The sequence below is a fragment of the Schistocerca nitens genome, chromosome 9, assembly GCF_023898315.1.
Source record: "Schistocerca nitens isolate TAMUIC-IGC-003100 chromosome 9, iqSchNite1.1, whole genome shotgun sequence".
In the NCBI taxonomy this organism is placed as follows: Eukaryota; Metazoa; Arthropoda; class Insecta; order Orthoptera; family Acrididae; genus Schistocerca; species Schistocerca nitens.
In genome coordinates, this window is record NC_064622.1 from 137805953 (window position 1) to 137831876 (window position 25924).

The window sequence follows — 25924 nt, forward strand, 5'->3', positions numbered from 1 at the left end:
TTGACGGTAAACGTCACCTGCCATGGCATTTATACGACGACTTACAGTCTGCCAGGAAAGAGTGATAGCTCGAAACTGAATTGCATTCAATGGGCAGAGTAAATCAGCTGCGTCATTGATGCACGCATTTATAAACTCACCTTCAGCAAATGGTTTTCCAGCTCTCGCTATATTAAGCGCAATCTTATAACTTGCACATACTGCTGGGCTATCATTGTTGTTGGCCTGAAAAATTGAAAACAGTGCTCCATAAAATGTAAAATCAGTTAGATGAGAGACATGACGAAAGGAAGTTGCAGATCTCTCGTGACAACAGCAACTTACGTCGGATTCATCTAGTATCGTCAGATCGCTCTTCTTAAGTTCAGTCAATTGCCCCATCCGCTCAGAATCCGACAATAAATTATACTGGTCCTTGTGAATTTTATTATAATGGCGTTCAATACTAAACTTCCGCTGAATACTGAATACTGCCACATATTAAACATTTCGAATTTTCACATTTTTGTACAAAGAAAAATTGATTCTCCCAATCCTTTTTAAAAGATAGCAAATCTCCACTTCTCCATTTCCTTGATTCACTCTGCACTTTCCAGTACTTCAAATACAAGGTTCACTATGTAGTGGTCGCTTTCCATCAAAGTCCACAGCTTAGCCTGGTACTATACTGCCGCAACCTGCTGGCTGTTGCCACTGCCCCATTCGACGATTGCACGTGAGCAGCACACGTGCAGCGCTGTGGGCTCATGAGCCGCGTGCAACATTTGCCCGCCCCTGGTTTTAAGGGAGAGGGTAAGGAGTCATTCCAATCCCAGGAGCGGAAAGACTTACCTTAGGGGGAAAAACGGACAGGTATACACTCGCACACACACACATATCTATCTGCATATATACAGACACAAGCAGAAATATGTGTGTGTGCGAGTGTATACCTGTCCCTTTTTTCCCCTAAGGTAAGTCTTTCCGCTCCCAGGATTGGAATGACTCCTTACCCTCTCCCTTAAAACTCACATCCTTTCGTCGTTCCCTCTCCTTCCCTCTTTCATGATGAAGCAACCGTGGGTTGCCAAAGCTTGAAATTTGTGTGTGTGTTTGTGTTTGTTACTGTCTCTATCAACATACCAACAGTTTCGTTTGGTAAGTTACAGCATCTTTGTTTTTAGTTATAACAGTATACTGATGTATTTATCCTGTCCACTTTCTAATTCAAAAATTAAAAAAAATTGCAAACAACTCCCTCAAAGGAGAAATGTACATATATTATTAAACAGTATGTATTGGAAATCACTGTACTTTCACCCATCATGATACTGAAGTTTGTATCCGGTTCTACAAAGAAGTGAGCAAGACTCTACTTCATTTCTTTTCCTATAAACATAACGATATTTTGCATGCTTGGTTACAATGAAATACATTACTGACTCATAAATTTTTAAACTTTTGTAGTTCACTTATTGTGGGATATGATTTGAATGAGAATTTCTGTTTAGGTATTACATATGCAGATCTGAACAACGAAGCAGTTGTGATAACTTTTTGTTGATGTTGCATTCCCTAAAACTTTTCACTTTTATTTTTTGATACTTTGCTTTTCCTTGCAACATATGATTTTTACACATTTCATGTGTGACTTGCACTTTAGTTGATCACCAATTTTACAAGGTCTACAACTTTGCTTCCGCCGTATGCTGATAGGTGGTGACAACGGTAAGTAGCGGTTGAAAGAAACAGATGGCAGACATCAGGCAGTTAGCTTGTACATCAGTCAACATAACCTCATTCAAACATTAGTCAATTTGTGCCTGCATCATAAAGTTGTTCTTGATTTAAAATGTCAGTTTACGAGCCTAATTCTCGTTATTTGCGGGAGGTGTTTCTGTTTTGTTTCAATATGAAGAAAACAGTGGCTGAGTCTCATTGAATGCTCTCAAGTGTGTATGGTAAGGACGCTATTAGTGAAAGAAGGTGCCATGAGTGGTTTCAACGCTTCAAGAATGGCGATTTTAATGTCATAAACCAGCATAGTGGCGGAAGAGAGAATGTTTTCGAAGATGCAGGATTGGAGACACTACTGAGTGAAGACTTGCGTCAGACTCAAGACGACTTGTCACGATTAATGGGAGTGATACAACAAGCCTTTAAAAATGCCTCAAGGCTATGGGCATGATTAAGAAAGAAGGAACTTGGGTCCTGTGTGAGCTGAAACCAAGAGACATTGAGCGGCGTTTCTGTGTTTGTGAACATTTGCTTCAGAGGCAAAAACGGACAGGATTTCTGCATCGCATTGTGACTGGGGACGAAAAATGGGTTCATTACGATAACCCTAAACGCAAAAAATCATGGGGATATCCTGGCCATGTTTCCACGTTGATGGCCAAACTGAATATTCACGGCTCCAAGATCATACTCCACATTTGGTGGGACCAGCTCGGCATCGTGTACTATGAGGTGTTAAAACCAAGTGAAATAATCACAGGTGCTCAATATCGAATGCATTAATGCGTTCGAGCAGAGCAGTAAGAGACAAATGGCCACAATACAGTGAGAGGCATGATAAAGTGATTTTCAGCATGACTATGCTTGGCCCCATGTTGCAAAAGAGGTCAAAATGTACTTGGAAACGTTAAAATGGGAATTCCTACCCCACCCACCGTATTCTCCAGACATTGCTCCCTCTGACTGTCCCTGTTTAGATCAATGGCACATGGGCTGGTTGACCAACACTTCTAATCACATGAAGAAGTCACAAATTGGATCGATTTGTGGATCATTTCAAAAGATGAAATATTTTTTCAATGCAGGATTTGTACACTGCCTAAAAGATGGGAGAAAGTAGTGGCCAGTGATGGAAAATACTTTGAATGATACATGTGTAACCAATTTGTTTCATTAAAGTCTCAAATGTTGGGAAAAAAACAGCAGAAGCAAAGTTGTTGACTTTGTACCATTTAATTTTTTGGCATTATTAGCAAAACCACTGGCATTATTAGCAAAACCACCAGCCAAAAACAAGTTATTGATATGTGAACATTCCATGCTTCCCACCATAAGTTTACAAATTGTGCACATTACAAAGTTTTTGTCATTTACAGACAGTCACGGCTTAGTTTTTGGCCAGTTTTGAAAAGATGATAAAGCAATACAATTTCCCATTGTAATTTCATGTCTACTGTTACTCTAATTCCTATCTTGAGACCTCACAGTGTTTTCGGTCCCTGATGATTCACTATCTTTCTCTTTTTTGGCATAATCATTACCATTTTGTTTTTTTAGATTCACCATCTGTTTTAACTCCTTCAGCACTACTGTCAGTATCATGTCTGTTAATGTTTGCTCACATTTCTGGCGATGCACTCCTCTTAAGGAATGATGAAATTTTGCTTTGTTTGAAAGACATGCTGAAATTCCACAGTTTTTACAGGTCTGAAGTCACTCAACTCATTAACAATGCTACTCGCCTTGCAAGTTTGCAATTAACACGTCAGAGCTTAGATTAAAGCAACAGTGACAGCATAAGAGTAATGATTCACTTTTAAATGTTTAAATACATAACACTTTTTCCAGAATTAACAAGCAAACATGTTAATATTAAGATAATAATAGTGTGTTAATATTTTCAATGTATGGCTTCCAAAATTTAAATTAAATGTTAAGTTTTACATAATCAGTGAGTGAAAAATAAACGGTTGGGAAGGGTAATGTAAAACTAGAAGATGGGATGGTTGCATACAGAGCTGCAAATTGCACACTATAAAGGCCTACTAGTTACAGGCACCTCATCTGTTAAGCATGTGATGGAGCCTGTTAGGGAAGTAAGATCAGGGACAGGAAAATAACCTAATGTGTGTCCTGGGAGACATCACACATAAGTGAAGAAGGCAATCCCAGCACCAATTTAAAGAAGGGATTGGATAGTTAGCTGCAGATCATATCTGGCACAGGCAAAAATGACTTCTGTCATATTTGATCTGAGACCAGTCTTAGTCTTTCTGAAAATTAGTAAAAGTGGTGTTGAAAGCTAGCCTCAATTGTGAGATCTCAACCCAGACAGTGATGTGCAGCATTGTTATGAGAACTTGTTGGGGTCTCTTGGTCTGGGGCCAATTGGATGGTCCACACAAGAGGCATTGTTAATTTTGTCCTGTGGAGACTTGCAGTGTTCCCCTGGGTGAGTTTGGCATGCACTACATTAAAACAGCCACTGAGATAGAGGGTACTTGTAGGAACTTGTAGGAACTTGTAGGAAAAAAACCACAATCTGAAAATACAGTTAATAATTTCAAAAGGAAAACTCACTTGAAAAAAACCGAAACAACCAATCCTTGCCTTCAGAACTATTAGTTCAGTTTTTAAGGAGTAGGAGGTCACTCAGACCTCAGTGTGAGAGGGACCCACCAGTCATAGGGACAAGAGGAGACAAAGATATTTGTTTTGTATTAGACAGTTTCCCACCATGCATAGAACATACAATAATATGAATCACAATGCATTTGGATAAACTCTATATTTACAGCAAAGCAACAGAAGTAAAACTCCACATTCTAGCCCCAATGGGCCAATTGGGACCAACTGGCAGCTGAATCATCCTCTGCCAATGGCATTATTGGATGCAATATGGGGGAACATGTGGTCTGCACACATTGCTCTCCTGGCTGTTGTTGGGTTTCTTTACTTTGGAGCTGTTGCTTCTCACTCAAAAAGCTCCTCAACTGATGTCACAACATTGCGTGCACACAATTCCAGCCCTCCCACCAAGAAAAAGTCCCTGGCGGTACTGGGAATTAAAGCCATATCCTCTGCATAACCACCACTTGAGCTTATGTCAATTACTGTCTCTTAACTTTTTCCTTTTTAGCAATCTAACTTTCGTCATATTTTATTTCATTGCTTTTTATCACTGTAATGCCTCTTACACCTTGTAAGCCCATTACAGACTTTACTGATTATATCCTCCTTTATTTTTCATCATACAATTAATCATTGAAGTATATGTGTACGTCCACAGCAGTGACATCTGGCGAACTTGCAACACAAACATTTTGTGGCTACTGTACGGCAGTTTGTTTTGAACAGTAGTGCTGCAGACAAGATGACTGTTGGATATACTATTGTTTATATATATCCAAAAACAAAGATGATGTAACTTACCAAACGAAAGCACTGGCATATTGATAGACACACAAACATACACACAAAATTCAAGCTTTTGCAACCAACGGTTGCTTCATCAGGAAAGAGGGAAGGAGAGGGAAAGACAAAAGGATGTGGGTTTTAAGGGAGAGGGTAAGGAGTCATTCCAATCCCGGGAGTGGAAAGACTTACCTTAGGGGGAAAAAAGGACAGGTATAAACTCGCGCGCGCGCACACACACACACACACACACACACACACACACACACACACACATCCATCCGCATATACACAGACACAAGCAGACATTTGTAAAGGCAAAGAGTTTGGGCAGAGGTGTCAGTCGAGGCGGAAGTACAGAGGCAAAGATGTTGTTGAATGACAGGTGAGGTATGAGCGGCAGCAACTTGAAATTAGCAGAGGTTGAGGCCTGGTGGGTAACGAGAAGAGAGGATATACTGAAGGGCAAGTTCCCATCTCCAGAGTTCTGACAGGTTGGTGTTAGTGGGAAGTATCCAGATAACCCGGACGGTGTAACACTGTGCCAAGATGTGCTGGCCGTGCACCAAGGCATGTTTAGCCACGGGGTGATCCTCATTACCAACAAACACTGTCTGCCTGTGTCCATTCACGCGAATGGACAGTTTGTTGCTGGTCATTCCCACATAGGAAGCTTCACACTGTAGGCAGGTCAGTTGGTAAATCACGTGGGTGCTTTCACACGTGGCTCTGCCTTTGATTGTGTACACCTTCTGGGTTACAGGACTGGAGTAGGTGGTGGTGGGAGGGTGCATGGGACAGGTTTTACACCCGGGGGCGGTTACAAGGCTAGGAGCCAGAGGGTAGGGAAGGTGGTTTGGGGATTTCATAGGGATGAACCAAGAGTTTACGAAGGTTAGCTGGACGGCGGAAAGACACTCTTGGTGGAGTGGGGAAGATTTCATGAAGGATGGATCTCAATTCAGGGCAGGATTTGAGGGAGTCGTATCCTGCTGGAGAGCCACATTCAGAGTCTGATCCAGTCCTGGAAAGTATCCTGTCACAAGTGGGGCACTTTTGGGGATCTTCTGTGGGAGGTTCTGGGTTTGAGGGGATGAGGAAGTGGCTCTGGTAATTTGCTTCTGTACCAGGTCGGGGGGGTAGCTGCGGGATACGAAAGCTGTTTTCAGGCTGTTTGTGTAATGGTTCAGGGATTCCGGACTGGAGCAGATTCGTTTGCCACGAAGACCTAGGCTGTAGGGAAGGGACCGTTTGATGTGGAATGGGTGGCAGCTGTCATAATGGAGGTACTGTTGCTTGTTGGTGGGTTTGATGTGGACGGACGTGTGAAGCTGGCCATTGGACAGGTGGAGGTCAACATCAAGGAAAGTGGCATGGGATTTGGAGTAGGACCAGGTGAATCTGATGGAACCAAAGGAGTTGAGGTTGGAGAGGAAATTCTGGAGTTCTTCTTCACTGTGAGTCCAGATCATGAAGATGTCATCAATAAATCTGTACCAAACTTTGGGTTGGCAGGCCTGGGTAACCAAGAAGGCTTCCTCTAAGTGACCCATAAATAGGTTGGCGTACGAGGGGGCCATCCTGGTACCCATGGCTGTTCCCTTTAATTGTTGGTATGTCTGGCCTTCGAAAGTGAAGAAGTTGTGAGTCAGGATGAAGCTGGCTAAGGTAATGAGGAAAGAGGTTTTAGGTAGGGTGGCAGGTGATCGGCGTGAAAGGAAGTGCTCCATTGCAGCGAGGCCCTGGACGTGCGGAATATTTGTGTATAAGGAAGTGGCATCAATGGTTACAAGGATGGTTTCCGGGGGTAACAGATTGGGTAACGATTCCAGGCGTTTGAGAAAGTGGTTGGTGTCTTTGATGAAGATGGGAGACTGCATGTAATGGGTTGAAGGTGTTGACCTACGTAGGCAGAGATACGTTCTGTGGGGGCTTGGTAACCAGCTACAATGGGGCAGCCGGGATGATTGGGTTTGTGAATTTTAGGAAGTAGGTAGAAGGTAGGGGTGCGGGGTGTCGTTGGGGTCAGGAGGTTGATGGAGTCAGGTGAAAGGTTTTGTAGGGGGCCTAAGGTTCTGAGGATTCCTTGAAGCTCCACCTGGACATCAGGAATGGGATTACCTTGGCAAACTTTGTATGTAGTGTTGTCTGAAAGCTGACGCAGTCCCTCTGCCACATACTCCCGACGATCAAGTACCATGGTCGTGGAACCCTTGTCCGCCGGAAGAATGACGATGGATCGGTCAGCCTTCAGATCACAGATAGCCTGGGCTTCAGCAGTGGTGATGTTGGGAGAAGGATTAAGGTTTTTTAAGAAGGATTGAGATGCAAGGCTGGAAGTCAGAAATTCCTGGAAGGTTTGGAGAGGGTGATTTTGAGGAAGAGGAGGTGGGTCCCGCTGCGATGGAGGACGGAACTGCTCCAGGCAGGGTTCAATTTGGATAGTGTCTTGGGGAGTTGGATCATTAGGAGTAGGATTAGGATCATTTTTCTTCGTGGCAAAGTGATATTTCCAGCAGAGAGTACGAGTGTAGGACAGTAAATCTTTGACGAGGGCTGTTTGGTTGAATCTGGGAGTGGGGCTGAAGGTGAGGCCTATGGATAGGGCAGAGGTTTCGGATTGGGAGAGAGGTTTGGAGGAAAGGTTAACTACTGAATTAGGGTGTTGTGGTTCCAGATTGTGTTGATTGGAATTTTGAGGTTTTGAAGGGAGTGGAGCTGGAAGTGGGAGATTGAGTAGATGGGAGAGACTGGGTTTGTGCGCAATGAGAGGAGGTTGAGGTTTGCTGGAAAGGTTGTGAAGGGTGAGTGAGTTGCCTTTCCGGAGGTGGGAAACCAGGAGATTGGATAGTTTTTTGAGGTGGAGGGTGGCATGCTGTTCTAATTTGCGGATGGCCTGTAGGAGGATGCTCTGAACAGCCGGTGTGGATGTGGGAGAGGAAAGATTAAGGACTTTTATTAAGGATAGGAGTTGACAGGTGTGTTCATTGGCTGAGTTGATGTGTAGGTGAAGGATTAGGTGGGTGAGGGCAATGGATTGTTCAGTTTGGAACTGGTATAGAGACTGATGGAAAGAAGGGTTGCAGCCAGAGATGGGAACTTTAAGTGTGAGGCCTTTGGGGGTAATGCCAAATGTCAGACAAGCCTGAGAAAATAGAATATGGGAGCGTAATCTGGCTAGGACGAAGGCATGTTTGCGGAGGGAATATAAATAAAACTTAATGGGGTCGTTGTGAGGGTGTTGTGAGGGTGACATGGTATTACAAGGTGGAAAGTGTAACATGAGGCTGAAATGAAAATGAAAATAAAAATATATGGGGAGAGATAAAGGTGAACTGGAAAGTAACTGAAGATCTGGTGTGAAAAAAGGTGTTGGTTACAGCTGGGCTATGTTGGACTTGGGTTGGTAGACAATGATGTGCACAAAGGTTAGGTGGTTGTGTTGCCGCCAAAACACGTTAAAAGACGGAGAAATTCGGGAACATTTCGAAAAAACTGCGTGTAATGTATTAAAAGGAGTGGTTTTGTGGTGGCAGATTATGAAAATGAGGCTAACAGTTGTCTGAAGAAGAAGTAATGACGTTAAAACCTGTGAAAAGCGGCTAAAAATTATCAAGAGATGTGGGAAAAACGGAAATGGAAATAAAGCGAAAGTTATTAGAACTAGCCGAAATGGTTGTTTAAAAGGTGGAAGGAACTGTTTGTGAACTAGAAACGGTGGATTTTATAGCAGCGGTAGTGTTGAAAGTGGCAAAAAAATTTTTAAAGCGGCAAAAAAATTTTTTTGGTTATGGTTAGGAAGTGGGTTACGTATTATTGAGTACATATAGGCGGGATAAAATTGTATAGCAGATTACGGTAAAAAGTAGAAGGTGAATACAAAGTGAAACTACTGGCAAAAACAGAAAGAGAAAATAAGGTGACAGAAAAGATTTCGAAATGCAACAGGGACAATAACAAACGTAATTGTTGGGTTCAAATTAATGATATGAATATAATAGAGGGAAACATTCCACGTGGGAAAAATATATCTAAAAACAAAGATGATGTGACTTACCAAATGAAAGCACTGGCAGGTCGATAGACACACAAACAAACACAAACATACACACAAAATTCTAGCTTTCGCAACCCGAGAACATTCTGGTCCTATGTAAAGTTGCCAAAAGGATCTAAGGCTTCCATCCTCTCATTTGCTGATCAGGCTGGTGTGGCAGCTGAAGATAGCAAAACAAAAGCCTGAGTTTTAATTTCACATGCAAGAAATCATTCACACAGAAGAATCGTACAAACATACCATCACTTGACCATCAAACAGACTCAAATATGGATGACATGGCATCCATGGCATAGAGGAACAACTGAAGGAATTGAAAACAAGTAAGTCACCAGGTCCGGATGGAATCCCAGTTTGGTTTTTCAAAGAGCACTCTACAGCATTGACCCCTTACTTATGGTGAATCTCTGACACATTGCAAAATACCAAGCGACTGGAAAGAATCACAGGTGACTCTTGTTTATAAGAAGGACAAAAGAATGGATCCACAAAATTACAGACCAATATCCCTAACATCAGTGTGCTGCAGAATCCTTGAACATATTATAAGTCTGAATATAATAAAATTTCTTGAAACCGAGAAGGTTATGTCCACAAAGCAGCATGGTTTTAGAAAGCTTCATTCATGTGAAACTCAGCTTGCCCTTTTCTCACACGATATACTGCAAACTATGGATGAAAGGCAACAGGCAGATTCCATATTTCTAGATTTCCAGGAAGTGTTTGACACAGTGCGCCTTTACAGGCTGTTAAAGAAGGTACGAGTATATGGAATAGGTTCACAGATATGCGAGTGGCTTGAAGATTTCTGAATTAACAGAACCTACTACATTGTCCTCGATGGCGAGTGTTCATCAGAGACCAGGGAAGTGTGATAGGACTGCTGTTATTCTCTATATACATAAATGATTTGGCAGACAGGATAGGCAGCAATCTGTGGTTGTTTGCTGATTATGCTGTGGTGTACAGTGAGGTGTCAAAATTGAGTGACTATAGAAGGATACAAGATGACTAAGACAAAATTTCTAGTTGAGCATGTGAGGATTGTGGTAGGAAAGGCAAATAGTTAACTTTAGTTTATTAGGAAAATTCTAGGAAAGTGAGATTCGTGTGTAAATGGGACTGCATATAGCAAGCTAAACTGCATATAGCAAGCTAATGCAACCTATTCATGAGTACTGCTTGAGTTTTTGGGATCCATACCAGGTTGAATTAAAGGAAGACATCAAACCATTTCAGCAGTGGGCTGCTAGATTTGTTACTGGCAGATTTAAATAACATGCAAGTGTTATGGTGATGCTAACTGCAGAATGATTCTGTTGCCTGCAACATGCATTATGAGTAAGAATCAAAAAGATAATGATATGAGAAATTAGGGCTCATATTGAGGCATACAGACAGTCTTTTCTCCCTCATTCTATTTGGGAGTGGACCAGGAAAGAAAATGACTGTTGGTAGTACAGGGTACCCTCTGCCATGTGCTGTAAGATGGATTGCAGAGTATTGGTGTAGATGTAGATGTTATGGGCCCTTATTAATCACACAATTTCAGCTAAGAAGTTGATTACATCTTTTGTTTGATATGAAATTTGAGTCACCTCGTTTTTATGTCATGTCAGGTGAAGGAACCACAAGAAGAATGGCGAAAATCAACAGATCAAATTTCCAGCTGCGGAAATTTCAAATTCAGATTTTGTTTGACACCTGCATTTGAGATGTGGTGGACACCGAGAGACCAAAACCCATGTATTTGATTATGTCTGCTTGAAAACTGTGTGCAAAAGACAATGATCACACCAAGTGTTGCATTTTGGCCACAATTGAGTACTCACAACTAGCATTTTTGATAACACGCACAACTGCTTGTGAAATATGGAAGAAACTGTGCATGATTCATGGACAACCATCTGAAGCAAGCAAATTTTCTCTCATGAAAAACTTCAATGAATACCGAATGAATGTGAGTGATTTGGTGTTGCGGCATATCGCAAAAATCATGAACATTGCGAGTTAAAACTAGTGCTGGATATAACAGTCATGGTCAAAATCTTCAGAAGCCTTCTAATGATGTTCATTGCCCTAGTCACAGCCTGGGATAGTAAGCCTGGAATCAGCAAACAATTCTGAAATGTTAAGGGTAACTTATCTCCGAAGAAAAGTGATCGAACAACATGGAGAAGGTGGCCAGTGTCCTGGTGGTGACTTCATCTCAAGACTGGAAGAAGGAGCATAAAGGCACGAAGAAAAAGAACCCGAATCAGGTGAATTTAAGAAGAAAATTTATTCACTGAACCTGTGGCAAGGAAGGCCATCTGTTGAGAAACTGCCATTCTATGAAGAAAACTAGTGCGCAAAATAGAGGCAATGTAAATGTGTTCATTATTACCAATGGTGGGTCATACAAAAGAGTTCCGCATAATAAAGTGACTTCCAAGAGTGTGCTGAATGCTGATGTAAGTAATGTCTGTATTACTGAGAGTGGAGCATCATGTCACATCACTTTTCAGTGGGGTTGTTCAGTGGAATTCGCTAATGACAAAACATTGAAACTTTACTTGGAGAAAATGCTAAATGTGAAGCAAAGGGAATCAGATCAATTAAAATACAGAAATTTGTAAATATGTGTTGGGAAGATGAGTGAATTGATGAAGTGCTGCACGTCCCAAAAATAAGGAAGAATTTGTTTTCTGTCAGTATTCGCTTGACAAATGTTTTGAGATGACCTTTGTAGATAAGTTTGTAAACATTTATCATGATGGATGTGTTGTCGCCCAAGAAATAAGACTATAAAACAAGACTTGCTGAATTTTTTTTTGTATCAAACATCCAATGTGATGTGAATTTTTCATCCGCAAATAACGTCAAACTCTGACACCACAGAATGCGTCATATAAATGTCAAATTGGGGTGATTGTGAATTTGATCGAAACTGGTCCTATCAAGGCAATAAGCATAACAGATGTGGCATCATTCTTCCGCAAGGTGTGTCAGTATGGAAAGTCTGCCCATTAACCTTTTAACCAGAAAATCAAAGCAAGAAATTTAGAAATCAGTGACTTTATACACAGTGAAGTATGTGGAATAATGGAGGTTGAATCACTCTGTGGTGCGAAGTATTTTGTTACACTCATGAACGATACAGAGTGTCTTCATCATATCTATTTTTTGAGAAATAAATCTGACATTTTTTATTTTTTCAAAGAATTTGTGAAGATAATGTGTGATGACAATCTAAAATCCTAAGCATTGATTGGGGGACAGAATACTTGACAAGAACATGAAGAGCTACCTCATCAAATGTGGAATAGCACTTGAGACAATGGCACCATATACTCATAAAAAAAAAAAAAATGGGAATGCAGAACATGAAAACAAGGCTACCATTGAATCCATGAGGTCCATGCTCATTGTGGTGAACGTTCCAAAAATTCTGTGGGTGGTGGCAGTTAACGCTGCTATTTATACACTGACCTGATCTTCAGTCAAAAAGAGAACAAATGCAACAACATTCAAATTATGGTCAAGCAGAAAACACCAAATCTCTCAAATGAGGACTTTTGGGGTAGAAGCACTCATCTGTGTTCCTGAATTGTTCCACAAGAAGTTGGAACCAAAGGCCAAGGAAATGGAAATGGAAATGAGCGTATGGCGTCATAGGCTGGGAGTTCCCAGACGGGAAGTTCAACCACAAAGTGCAGGTGTTATTGAGTGTGACGCCATATTGGGGGACCTGCGCGTCGACAATGGGGATTAAATGATGATGAGAACAGCACAACACCCAGTCCCTGATGGGAGAAAATCTCCTGTCCCAGCTGGGAATCGAACCCAGACCCCCATGCGTGGCCATCCAACACGCTAACCATTCAGCTAATGGGACAGACAAGGCCAAGGAAATGATCATAGTTGGATATCAGGGAGAATCTCAAATTACAGACATTTTAAAACAGAAGCAAAAAAAAGAAACTGAATCCCATTACGTGAATTCCATTGAGGGAATCCTGACCAATGATAAACTTGTTTCGAAGCGTGACTGTGTTGGTTTATGCCATTTATTCCCTATTTTGGACTCCAACATCGAAGAATCTGATGGGAAAGGTGGAAAATAGTATGTTGAGCCACCAGCTGAAGATGAGAGAAAAGTACAAGCAGAGGGTGACTGAGATCCTGAACAATCACTCAAAGATTGGCAGCAATCTTACGGATTACATGCCAGGCACATGAGTCTACCTCATCCAGATGTAACATAAAAGTTGACTGCCTTAACTGATCAGTTCTGAAGAGGCAATCTAGCCAGAAGTGATGCAACAGTAAACTGTCTTGAACTGAACAGTTTCGAAGATGCAATCTAGGATCCAGACAAAAAATGCAAATGAGCAATGGAAAAGGAACTAGAAGCACATCAAACAAGTGAAACTTGGGTTATTGTGTCAAAACAGACCCAAAAGGCGATAGATTCAAAGTGCGTCTTCAAAGTCCAAGCATCAAAAACTGCAAATGGCCTCCATATCAAGCTCAACTTGTTGCTTGAGGCTTTACTCAATGTTCTGGTCTGGACTAAAATGAAACTTACTCCCCAGTAGTGATATATGACTCACAGTGCACTTTGCTCATGATTTCAGCTGAAGAAGATTTTGAACTGTTGTAATTTGATGTAAAAACTGCATTTCAATATGGAAAACAAAACAAAGAAATTTATAATTTGGTGCCACAAGGTGTGATGCGGTTGAGAATGAATATATATATGCAAGCTTAAAAAGTCAATATAAAGTTTAAAGAAAGCTGCCAATTCTACATCTACATCTATATTCTGCAAACCACTGTGAGGTGCATCGCATAGGGTACCTGCCACTGTACCAGTTATTAGAGTTTCTTCCTGTTCCATTCACATATGGAGTGTGGGAAGAATGATTATATGAATTCCTCTATGGATGCAGTAATTATTCTGATCTTATCCTCACAATCCCTATGTGAGCGATATGTAGGGGATTATAGTATATTCCTAGAATCATCATTTAAAGCTGTTTCTCGAAACTTTGTTACCAGACTTTCTCAGGATAGTTTACATCTGTCTTCAAGAGTCTGCCATTTAAATTCCTTCAGTATCTCTGTGACACTCTCCCATGGATTAAACAAACCTGTCACCATTTGTGCTCCCCTTCTCTGTATACGTTTCAATATCTTGTTAGACCCATTTGATATAGGTCCCACACACTCGAGCAACATTCTAGAACACAAGCGATTTGTAAGCAATCTGCTTTGTAGACTGATTGCACTTCCCCAGTATCCTACCAATAAACTGAAAGTCTGCCATCTACTTTACCCATGACTGAACCTATGTGATCACTCCATTTCATATCCCTACAGAGTGTTAAACCCAGGCCGATTCCAATAGTGACTCATTGGTATTATGGTCATAGGATACTACGTTTTTACATTTTCTAAAGTGCAAAATTTTACATTTCTGAATATTTAGAGCAAGCTGCCAATCTCTGCACCACTTTGAAATCTTATCAAGATCTTATTGAATATTTATGTAGCTTCTTTCAGAAAGTACTTCATGAAAGACAATTGCATCATCTGCAAAAAGCCAGATTTTACTATTAATATTGTCTGCTAGGTCATTAATGTACAACATGAACAGCGGGGGTCTTAACACATTTCTCTGGGGACACCTGAAGCTACTTCTACATCTGACAATGACTCTCCATCCAAGATAACATGCTGCATCCTCCCTACCAAAACATCCTCAATCCAATCACAAATTTCTCTTGATATCCCAAATGATTGTGCTTTTGACAATAAGCATAGGTGTGTTACTGAGTCAAATGCTTTTTGAAAATCAGGAAATACTGCATCTACCTAATTGCCTTGATCCAAAGCTTTCAGAATGTCACGTGAGAACAGTGCAAGCTGGGTTTCATGTGATTCATGCTTTTGAAATCCATGCTGGTTAGCACTGAGGTTCATTATGTTTGAGCTCAGAATATGTTCTAAGATTCTACAACAAATCTAGATCAAGGATATTGGGTGGTAGTTTTGTGAATTAGTTCTGCTACTCTTCTTGTAGATGGGTGTGTCCTGTGCCTTTTTCCAAGAACTGGGCATGGTCTTTTGTTTGAGGGAGCTACAATAGATTATAGGTGGGGCAATTCTCCTGGGTTTTCCTTTCTAAAGGAACATTTGAAAACTGAGTTAACATTTCAGATTTTGCTTTGCCTGTCTCATTTGCTATGGACTGGACACTAACTTTGGTGCCACTAACAGCCTATACATATGACCAGCATTTCTTTGGCCTCCGTGAAAGATCGCTTGACTATATTATGCTATAGTAGTCACTAAAGGGATCATGCATTGCTCTCTTGATAGCCAAATGCATTTCATGCAGCATCTCTCTATCTATAGCCCTATACTTTGTTTTATACCTATTATGCAGTAATCTCTGTTCCTTAGGAAGTTTCTTTACAGTGACTGTATACCATGGAGGTTCCGTCTCATAATTAACTGTTCTATTGAGTACATGTCTATCCAGAGCATGGTTAACTATCCTTTTAAACTTGAGGCAGAGTCCCTCTACATGTTCCTGCCCTGTGCTGAAGGTTTCAAGTCCAACATTTAGATATGACACTACAGATTTTTTTATCTAGTTTACTGAAAATATGTATCTTCCTTTTTGTTTTAGTTGTCCTTTGTACTTTGATAATCACTGCTGCCACAACTGCATCATGATACCAGTTTTCACATGGACTTCCTCAAGGAGATCAGATTTAAACTTCCTGGCAGATTAAAACTGTGTGCCCGACCGAGACTCAAACTCGGGACCTTTGCCTTTCGCAGGCAAGTGCTCTACCATCTGAGCTACCGAAGCATGACTCGTGCCCGATCCTCACAGCTTTACTTCTGCCAGTATCTCGTCTCCTACCTTCCAAACTTTACAGAAGCTCTTCTGCGAACCTTGCAGAACTAGCACTCCTGAAAGAAAGGATACTGCGGAGACATGGCTTAGCCACAGCCTGGGGGATGTTTCCAGAATGAGATTTTCACTCTGCAGCGGAGTGTGCGCTGATATGAAACTTCCTGGCAGATTAAAACTGTGTGCCCGACCGAGACTCGAACTCGGGACCTTTGCCTTCTCTCATTCTGGAGATCAGATTTAGTTGTTGCTATTAGATCCAATATATTTCCATCGTGAGTGGTGGGGTTTCTAACTATCTGTTCTGGGCAGTTTTCAGAGAATGCATTTAGTAAAGCTTCACAGGATGTCTTATCATGTCCACCCCTAACAAAAGTGTAATTTTCCTAATTAATTGATGGATGATTAAAGGCTCCAGCGATAATTGCAGTATGATGGGGGAACTTACATACCGTACAAGTGAACCGAGAATTTCGCTGAAGTTTTTGGTGATGTCAGGAGGTGAGGCTGGTAAGTGATAGAAAGATCCAGTTATCATTTTATGCCCACCCCTGAACCCCTGATACTGGGTCTTACCTAAACAGTTTCACATGTGGCTTCAACTTTATCTCAGTGGATTTGAGTTCCTTGTCTACTGCAGCAAATACACCATATACACAATATAAATACACGATATACACTTAAATTTTTCCCAAAAATCTTACTGCTTTCAATTTCAGGTTTCAATCAGCTTTCCATACCTAGTTTCATGTGAGCTTCGCTGCTTTACATGAGCACTTCAAATTCTGGCACTTTTTTGGAAATGCTTTGGCAGTTTACCATTAGGATTTTAATACTCATACCTGTTGTAGGCACTTATTTTGACCTTACACTGATATTTCTGTGTTTTCTACACCTATCATTATGTGAATTGGATGGAGAGTCACCTAATGTAAAAAACCCTTGTGTGCTAACTGAGTTGCAGCCTCTGATGTGTAGAGCACACCTGACCTATTTAGGGAGATCCTACAGTCCTCAACCCATGGTGCAAGTCCAGGAAGTTGCAGCTTAGCTTGTCACAGGACCTTTGAAGTCTCTGGTTCAGTCCTTCCACTCAACTCAGAATGAAAGGGCCACGATCAGTTCTGGGTATATTGCTGAAAATTGTGAGCTTCGTTGAAACTCCATGCACAAGGCTGGTCTTCTCAACTTTCTCTACCAGTCGCTGGAATGACCCAGATGACAGGAATCATTTGTTCCAGTGCATTCCACAATCTGCAGCTGGCTGCACCCTGTTGCCTCAGTGGCTACTGGAATAGCCTCATCATCATGTCAAATGAGCCCCGAGATATACACAATGAGTTGTTGGAATCAAATGTTTTGAAAGTTCTTGAAGAAATTCGATTTCAAAGAGAGTGGTGCAGATAAATGTATATTCAGTGGAAAAGTTGGAAATGATATGGTCTTTATGACTTTATATGTAGACGATTGGAAACAGCAAAGAAGCAGGTATTGTAGAAGAAGTAGTGAAAACTTTTGTAATAACTGTTTCTGAGTGAAAATCTTTTGCAGAATGGAAACTGAGTGAAATAGAGAAGAAAATATGTTGTTTGTTAACCAAACAACATATGCAACATGAATCATGAAATGTTTTGACTTGAAAAATTCGAATTCTGTATATCTGTTATGGTGGATTCAAATGTGAAATTAACTCAGATAATGAAAATGTGTCAGTTATGGAGATACCTCTTGTCCGGGAAGCAGCTGGTTTACTTTTATTTCTAATGATGGTTAGTAGTCAAACAGATCTGGCTTTTGCAGTGATTGCAGCAAGCAAATACTCAAACAACTATGATGAGAGTCATTGTGAAGCAGTTGTACACATTTTCAAGTAATGTACATGTGAGGCATGAATGAGTTTGGAATACTGTAGACAAAGACCAAAGAAAAGTTGATTCTTGTTGGGTATAGTGACTCAGATTATGTGGGGGGGGGGGGGGGGGGGACATGGAAACAAGCTGGCTGACTTCTGGTTTTGCTTTTCTTTTATCAAATGGACTGGTAACATGGTTCTCTCTGCATCAAAAAATGGTGACCTTGAGCACCATGTCAGCAGACATGTGGCAGCTAGAATGGCTGTAAAAGACATGATATCCCTGTGAACTCTGTTATGTGATTCCTCAAATCAATGGGCTCAAGCAACAAAACTCTATATGGAGAATCAGAGCGTGATAAGATCCATAAAAAACGCCAAATTTCATAAAAGACTGAAACACATTGATATCTGATACCACTCATAAGAGAAAGGTATTAAGAAGAAGCAATCATTATCAGACATTATCAGACATTTTCACAAAACCATCAAGCAAAGATAGGATTGTGACCTTGTGCACAAGCTTGAACATTGTCAGAGACAGATGTTAAGATGCTCAAACAGTGGGAGTGTTGAAACAGAAATATTGTTATCATTTTCAAAATATCCCTGCATGAGATACTGCTGGCACCACAATCACATTTCTTCTGGCATTACTTGGATGCAGCCCTTTTTTTGTTTATTCGTTGTGTGTCCATCATTACATGTACTTTGCTTTGTATTAAAACATAATAAAAGATGTCCCTTTGCATACTTATATCTGAATTTGAATTCCCATAAACCTTAATAATTAGTGACTTATGTCTACCTATCACTTTCACATATTACCAGTAATATATGCCAGTGATTGTTACATATTCCTTTGTAAACTGTGTTGCAGAGCTTCAATGCATTTAAAGAATAGCTTTGTGGAGCCACCAAAAGCTGCTTGGATGTTTACTCATTCACAGACAACCAGTTTCGAACAAGCAACCATCTTCAAGCCATGAATGAACATTAAGTCAATTTAAAATGAGGTTGTACATCTACATCTACATCTGTACTCTGCAAACCTCTGTGAAGAGTGAGGCAGAGGGTGCATCCCATTGCACCAGTTATTAGGGTTTCTTCCTGTCCATTCACGCCTACAGCACAGGAAGAATGATTGTTTGGATGTCTCTGTGTGCGCTGCAGTTATTCTAATCTTATCATCCCAATCCCTATGTGAGCAATACATAGTGGGTTGTAGTATATTCCTGGAGTCATCACTTAAATCCAGTTATGGAAACTTTATTAACAGACTTTCTTTGGATAGTTTACATCTATCTTCAAGAGTCTGCCAATTTAGTTCCTTCAGTGTGTCTGTGATAGCCTCCCAGAGAACAAACAAACCTGTGGCCCCTCATGCTGCCCTTCTCTGTATACATTCAATATCCGCTGTTAGTTCTATTTGGTACAGGTCCAACATACTCGAACAAATTATAGAAGCGCTCTTACAAGTGATTTGTAAGCAATCTCCTTTGTAGACTGATTGCACTTCCCCAGTATTCTACCAATAAACGAAAGTCTGCCACCTGCTTCACCCATGACTCAGTGACTGAACTTACGTGATCATTCCATTTCATGTCCCTATAAAGTGTTACATCTAGGTATTTATATAAGTTGGCTGTCCGCCCCCAGTAGCTGAGTGGTCAGCATGACAAACTGTCAATCCAAAGGGCCCGGGTTCGATTCCCGGCTGGGTCGGAGATTTTCTCCGCTCAGGGACTGGGTGTTGTGTTGTCCTAATCATCATCATTTCATCCCCATCGACGCGCAAGTCACCGAAGTGGCGTCAAATCGAAAGACTTGCACCAGGCGAACGGTCTACCCGACGGGAGGCCCTCGTCACACGACATTTCATTTCATTTCACAAGTTGGCTGATTCCAACAGTGACTCATTGATATTACAGTCATAGGAAACTATGTCTTTTTCATTTTGTGAAGTGCTCAGTTTTACATTTTTTAACATGTTGAGCGAGTTAACAATCTTTGAACCACTTTCAAATCTTATCAAGATCTTACTGAATATTTATGTAGCTTCTTTCGGAAAGTGTTCCATTAAAGATAACTGCATCATCTGCAAAAAGCCTGAGGACACTATTAATATTGTCTGTAAGGTCATTAATATAAACATTAACAGCAAGGATCCCAACACCCTTCCCTGGAGCACACTTGAAGTTACTTCTACATCTGGTGATGACTCTCCATCCATGATAACATGCTGTGTCCTCCCTACCAAAAAGTCCTCAATGCAGTCACAATTTCACTTCATACCCCATATGATCATAATTTTAACAATAAGTATAAATGTGTTACTGAGTCAAATGCTTTTTGGAAATCAAGAAATACTGCATCTACCTGTCTGCCTTGATCCTTGGTATCAAGTACATAATTGTATTCAGTTACAGAATCTGTCACATATAAATGCATCTTTTATCTGTACATTTTTCTTCAGTCAGCAGTAGTAGAAATCAACAGCCTACTGCAGTGTTTAGCATACACCTGGCCAAAGTTGTATCGTGTCAACTTGATCAAGAGGCTCCACCACTTTGCTTTGGCTCCTCCAGCAGTGGGCTGCAGTGACACAGGGATTTTAATGTGTATCAGGGCAGCAGACATGTACCTGTAAAAAAAATTAGCTTGTAGTTTTATTACTACTATTATTATTTTTTTAGGTGACAGTTAAAAATTTATGATTACCCTGATATGTGAGTAGTTTTCCTTTCTCTATTCTCTCAGATTAGATTAGATTCTGTTTTCGTTCCACAGACCCAAGAAATGAGATGATTCTCGTGGGTGTGGAACGTGTCAGAAAGTATAACATAAAACATTTGAATATAATGCTTACTACCCTGATCATTTGTCAGGAGATAGTTGAAATAGGTTAATATGATGCAGTAAACTGGAACAGCTAATATTTACAGAATTATCATGCTATCAGAATGAAACACTGTTATGCACTATTAATAAATTTATCATACACAAGGCATCAGGCAGATACGTTTTTGTATAGTCATATCAGAGGAGGAAACCAGGTAAAATGAATTTCAGTGAAGCTTCATCAAAGTTCATCTCACATGACACATTACTTACAGGAGTAACAACTTTCCTGAACACACAATTACAGGGGATGGACAAACCTATGGAAACACAAAACACACCACACATTAGCATGCCTATTATTATATAGGGAAAATGTTGGCATTCAAAACAGTTTCCAGTCACCTCAGAATAGATAAATACAGGTACTGTATGCTTTTAAGAGGTACCTTATATCATTGCTCCTGTGAAATAGTAGCAAGTTCAGATGATGATGATGCAGGTGGATTACCATCATGCATCTTATTTCTCCAAAGTAGACCACTCATCCTCGTGCTCACAAGACCAGTCCTGGATGATGCAAGATGTGTGAACAGGGGCCCTGTTGTTTTGGAACATGGCTTCACCCTTGGGGAACAAACATTGTACCAAGGAGGAGACTGATCAGCAGAATGGTCACACAGTCCTTGGCAGTAATCGTACTGGCATGATTGTGTCTCAGCGATTGCACCTGTAGATGGCAGCCAGATGGATCATGTAAATATTGTGTATTGGAGATGGTCATATCCGGCAGCATATAAGACACCGGGAAAATCTACGGGATCACATCACTGAACCTTACTATATGAGGGGGAACCCAAAAGTAACCAGAATTGTAATGCTGCACATTGTGTACTTGTAGTAGCAGATTGTGCCGCCAGGTTATACTAGGAGCTCTGCTGAGTCATTCTGCCACGCGGCCTCACCCAACAGTGAGAAGTGTGGTTTCTTTGGCAGTTCTTTGAGTGTGCGTACAGTGCAGACGTGACACGAGGAAATGGCTAGTTCTTACGAACAACGTGCGGCAATGAAGTTTTGTTTCTTGCTCGGCAAGAACGCAGCAGAAACTGTTGCAATGATTCAGACAGCCTATGAATACCATGCTCTTAGTAAAATGCAAGTGTACAAATGGTTTTCTCGGTTTAAAAAGGGAGAAATGGTGGTTGAAGATCAGCCCCGTTATGGTCGACCTTCAACTGCTCGAAGCGAAGACACCATCAACAAAATCTGTGATCTCATCAGTGCAGATCGGCGCAGGACAATCGACCAGCTTGAGAACTTGTCTGGGTTGTTCTGGAGCTCAATTCAGCGCATCTTAACCATCAATTTGGGGATGCGAAGAGTGGCAGCAAAATTCGTGCTGAAGCTTATTACCGGAGATCAAAGGGATCATCGCTTTCAAGCCTGTCTCGAAATGAAGGACGCGTTCAAAGATGATCCACATTTTTTCAACAAAATCATTACACGTGATGAGTCATGATGCTATGGGTACGATCCAGAAAGCAAACAACAGTCATCAGAATGAAAGTGACCTGGCTCACCTCGACCAAAAAAAGCTCGACAAGTGAAATCGAATGTGAAAATGATGTTGATCTGTTTTTTTGACATCAAAGGGATCGTACACTCTGAATTTGTCCCTGAAAACCAGACAGTAAACCAACAATTCTACTTGGAGGTTATGAAATGGCTTCGCAGAAGTTTGTTGCGAAAACTTACAGCTTTGTGGGATTCTGACATGTGGTTCCTGCATCACGACAATGGTCCCTCGCACATGGCTCTCAGTGTTCACCAGTTTTTGGCGTCAACGAAGACAACTGCCTTGACCCAAGCACCCTATTCGCCGGATTTAGCATCCTCGGACTTCTTCCTATTCCCGAGGATGAAAAGAGACTTGAGAGGGAAGTGTTTTGCGGATGTGGAAGACATAAAACGCAATGTCATGAAAGTGCTAGCAGGTATAAAAGAGAATGAATTTAAAAAGTGCTTTGAACACTGGAATGAACGTTTGGACAAGTGTATTAATGCTAAAGGAGAGTACTTCGAAGGAGATTAAGGTTGTATTTGAAAACAATAAAGTATATGCTTTCTAGAAAGAAATTCCGGTTATTTTTGGGTCCCCCCTCGTATTTCACTCTTGGGACATAAACTCAGCCAGAAACTGGAAATAGTGTGCAACAGGGCTCATCTGACCAAATTACTTTCTTCTGCTTCTTCATAATCTGGGTTTTATAGCTTCAGCACCAAGTTTTTGTGTTGTCCTTCGCATCACTGATATGTTGTTTTGTAATCCCAGCTGACCTTATAATTTCCAGCTTATGGACCTCCTTTCATGTTGTTTTGCTGCTGATGGTATTCAAAAGTGCTACATTCAGTTCTGCAGTGACTTTCTCAGCTCTCATCCCCTTGTTTTTCATGATAATCCTCTTCATCGACTATCTGTTATGATCACTCAACAAACACTTTTGTCTGTATTGTGACTTAGGTTATGATGTTTTTCAGCTTTCCTTATATGTGGTATAAATGTTCGATGTGGTGCCTCTTGAAACATCAAACACTTCAGCTCCTATGGTTACAGAAACATCCATCACACGAGCACCAACAATTTGCCCTTCTTCGAAGTCACTTAACTCTGACATAATGCACTCCCAGCTACACAGAACACTGTTCTAACCATGACTGACACTTGCAATGTGTTGAGGACATTGCTCAGACGCCTTTTGTGGTGAAATACAAGAGCCCAACCTACCGGTTTGTGTAGCATATGCATATATGATCAAGCATCCATTTCTCAAAATTGTTTCCATATTTTTGTCTATCTCCTACATGTGTCTCATGCTCAAGAATAAATGTGTAATTTTTTTGTGCACTTTTATCTTCTTCAGGTACTTTGTGTCCTTCCATAATTTAGTGAAATAAGCAGTTCCCATGTTTATTTTCTGCGTAGGCTTCTAAGCAGTTCAACTGTATTTGCTTATACCATTGCAAAATTATAGTCTTTGATATTTGTAAATTATATTCTTCTCATATTTGTTTCTTGGTATTTCAGATGACTTTGGTGTAGCTCAAAAATAAAATTCTGATTATTATTTTCTAACTGAGTGTAAACTACACGGTGATCCATTTGAGATGTCAGAAAAGCAAAACACTTTACACAAGAAACTATGCAAATTTATTGCTTGTTGTTGGTGCAGGAGAGTCTGGAAGTTGTGCCTGAAGTTTATGTTACAGCATATTAACACTCAACATGTCCACCATTGCGAATGTGGCACATATATCATACATTGGGTCCATGTTGCACCACTTGGTGCACAGCATTTCTGGAGTGATTTCTGGAAGGCCACTATAATCTGCATTCATAGGTCGACCACATTTTGTGGTCTCTGTGCGTACACTGTTGACTTGATGTATCCTGACACAAAGAACTCTGGGCATTACATCAGGGCTATTAGGAGGTCATGGAACAGGTCCACCGCAACCGCACCAGAGATCGTTGAATTTCTGGTGTAATTGTTCCCACACTGTGAGAGCCCAGTGTGGTGGAGTGCCATCCTTTTGATAGATAATGGTGGCCAGTATCCCATTTTGCTGTAATTGAGGGAATATGTATAGCTTGACCATTTCTGTGTATCAATGTGTTTCTGACATCTGGCACTTACGCTGCAAAATACACACTGTTGGCTTGCCCCCTGGAGCAATTGTTAACTCCCATACATACATTACAGAAAGTTGAACAGATATAGATACATCAACTTAGCAAATATAATGTTATACTTTTCTTAAATCTCAAACGGATCACATTATATATTGAATAAACTGAGCAAATTTGATGTTTAACCAAGGAATATTTATTTTTAGAAACACAGGATCCTGTTTGTCCTCCAGCCTGCAATGTGAGGCCAGTGCTGAATATAACAGGAGCAGCAAGCAGTAAAGTACAGTAGTTGCAACCAGAGATTAACAGCTGTACGAAAACTCAGTTACAACGAGAGCTTAACAGCTTTACGAACACCCATCTGAAGTTCATTCACTGCACAGTGTCATCTTTCGTATTGCTGTCATTATATCTAACATTATAAATCTGCAAATAAAAATCAACAAAAATAGAAGATGAGTTTTGTCAGTATTAATATAGCAAAGAAAATTCCATAAAATTTCTACTTAGTAAGTGACAGCACACACACATATATACATTTATATTTACTTGAATAATTTAGGAAAAATTTGTACTACAAATATTAAAGTGAGTGGAAACACTCACAGATTCATTACAAGTGGACACAAACATGAGGAATCTTAGCATGATTTCCATATATGATCACTACAGAGTCATAGAAAATGAGCATGTAATGTGAAACTTCATACTGAATTTGCAATTACCTAAGAAGAATTAAATCCATAGTGCATTACAGTTTCTGGCAATAATGTTAGATCAGATCAGATATTTGAATTAAAGTCAAAGTTTCCAATTCAATGACTCAGAGACATTTAAAATGTAGTAAGTTCTTTATTGGCACTTGTAGATGCTTGTGACTGTGAACAAAAGCGTGCAGTCAACCCAACAAAATGCAAAGTATAAGTATTACAGAAAGAAATAAAGTTGCAATCCTGGTTGATAGTCAGAGAAGGCAATGTCAGCACTGAACCAAGTGCTTGTCTCAGCAATTTTAGTTATCCTTTACGCTCTCTGAAGACGAGCTTGGTAAAGATAATTTTGTATTTGTCATTAAGAGTGTAGGAAACAGTTTGGCAGCAACCTCAGCTACGCAATTCAGAGTGATTTCAATAAAATACATAGAATTCTCGTCACACTAGTGCAAAGATCATCCCATTCTGAGGATGAGACAGCAATCCCTGAATGATATATTCTGTGAAATGTGCCAGTGAAGAGCTTAAGGAATCATTGAGGACAGAGCAACATTCACACTTGGGTGTGACTAGCCCATTTCCTCTCACCTGCTTGCATTAAAAGTGACACAGTCAGCATTTGAATGCTTCTCTTAAGACAACTGACACATCTAGTTGCCAATGTCTAGTCTGATTAAATCAGTATTGAATCTACTTCTTGATTTCCAGTAATCTATGTAGATCTTTTTCA

General features: G+C 40.5%; 1 protein-coding gene across 1 annotated transcript in view; it reads left to right on the forward strand.

Annotated features, from left to right (window-relative positions):
- LOC126203095 (lachesin-like) overlaps nucleotides 1-24935 on the forward strand; it is a 140833-nt gene extending 115898 nt beyond the window's left edge. The window contains exon 6 of the mRNA XM_049937338.1: nucleotides 24685-24935. Within this exon, the coding sequence (XP_049793295.1) occupies nucleotides 24685-24770 (86 nt within the window). The 3' untranslated portion in view covers nucleotides 24771-24935. The remainder of the gene's footprint in view (nucleotides 1-24684) is intronic.
- The last annotated feature ends 989 nt before the right edge of the window (nucleotides 24936-25924 follow it).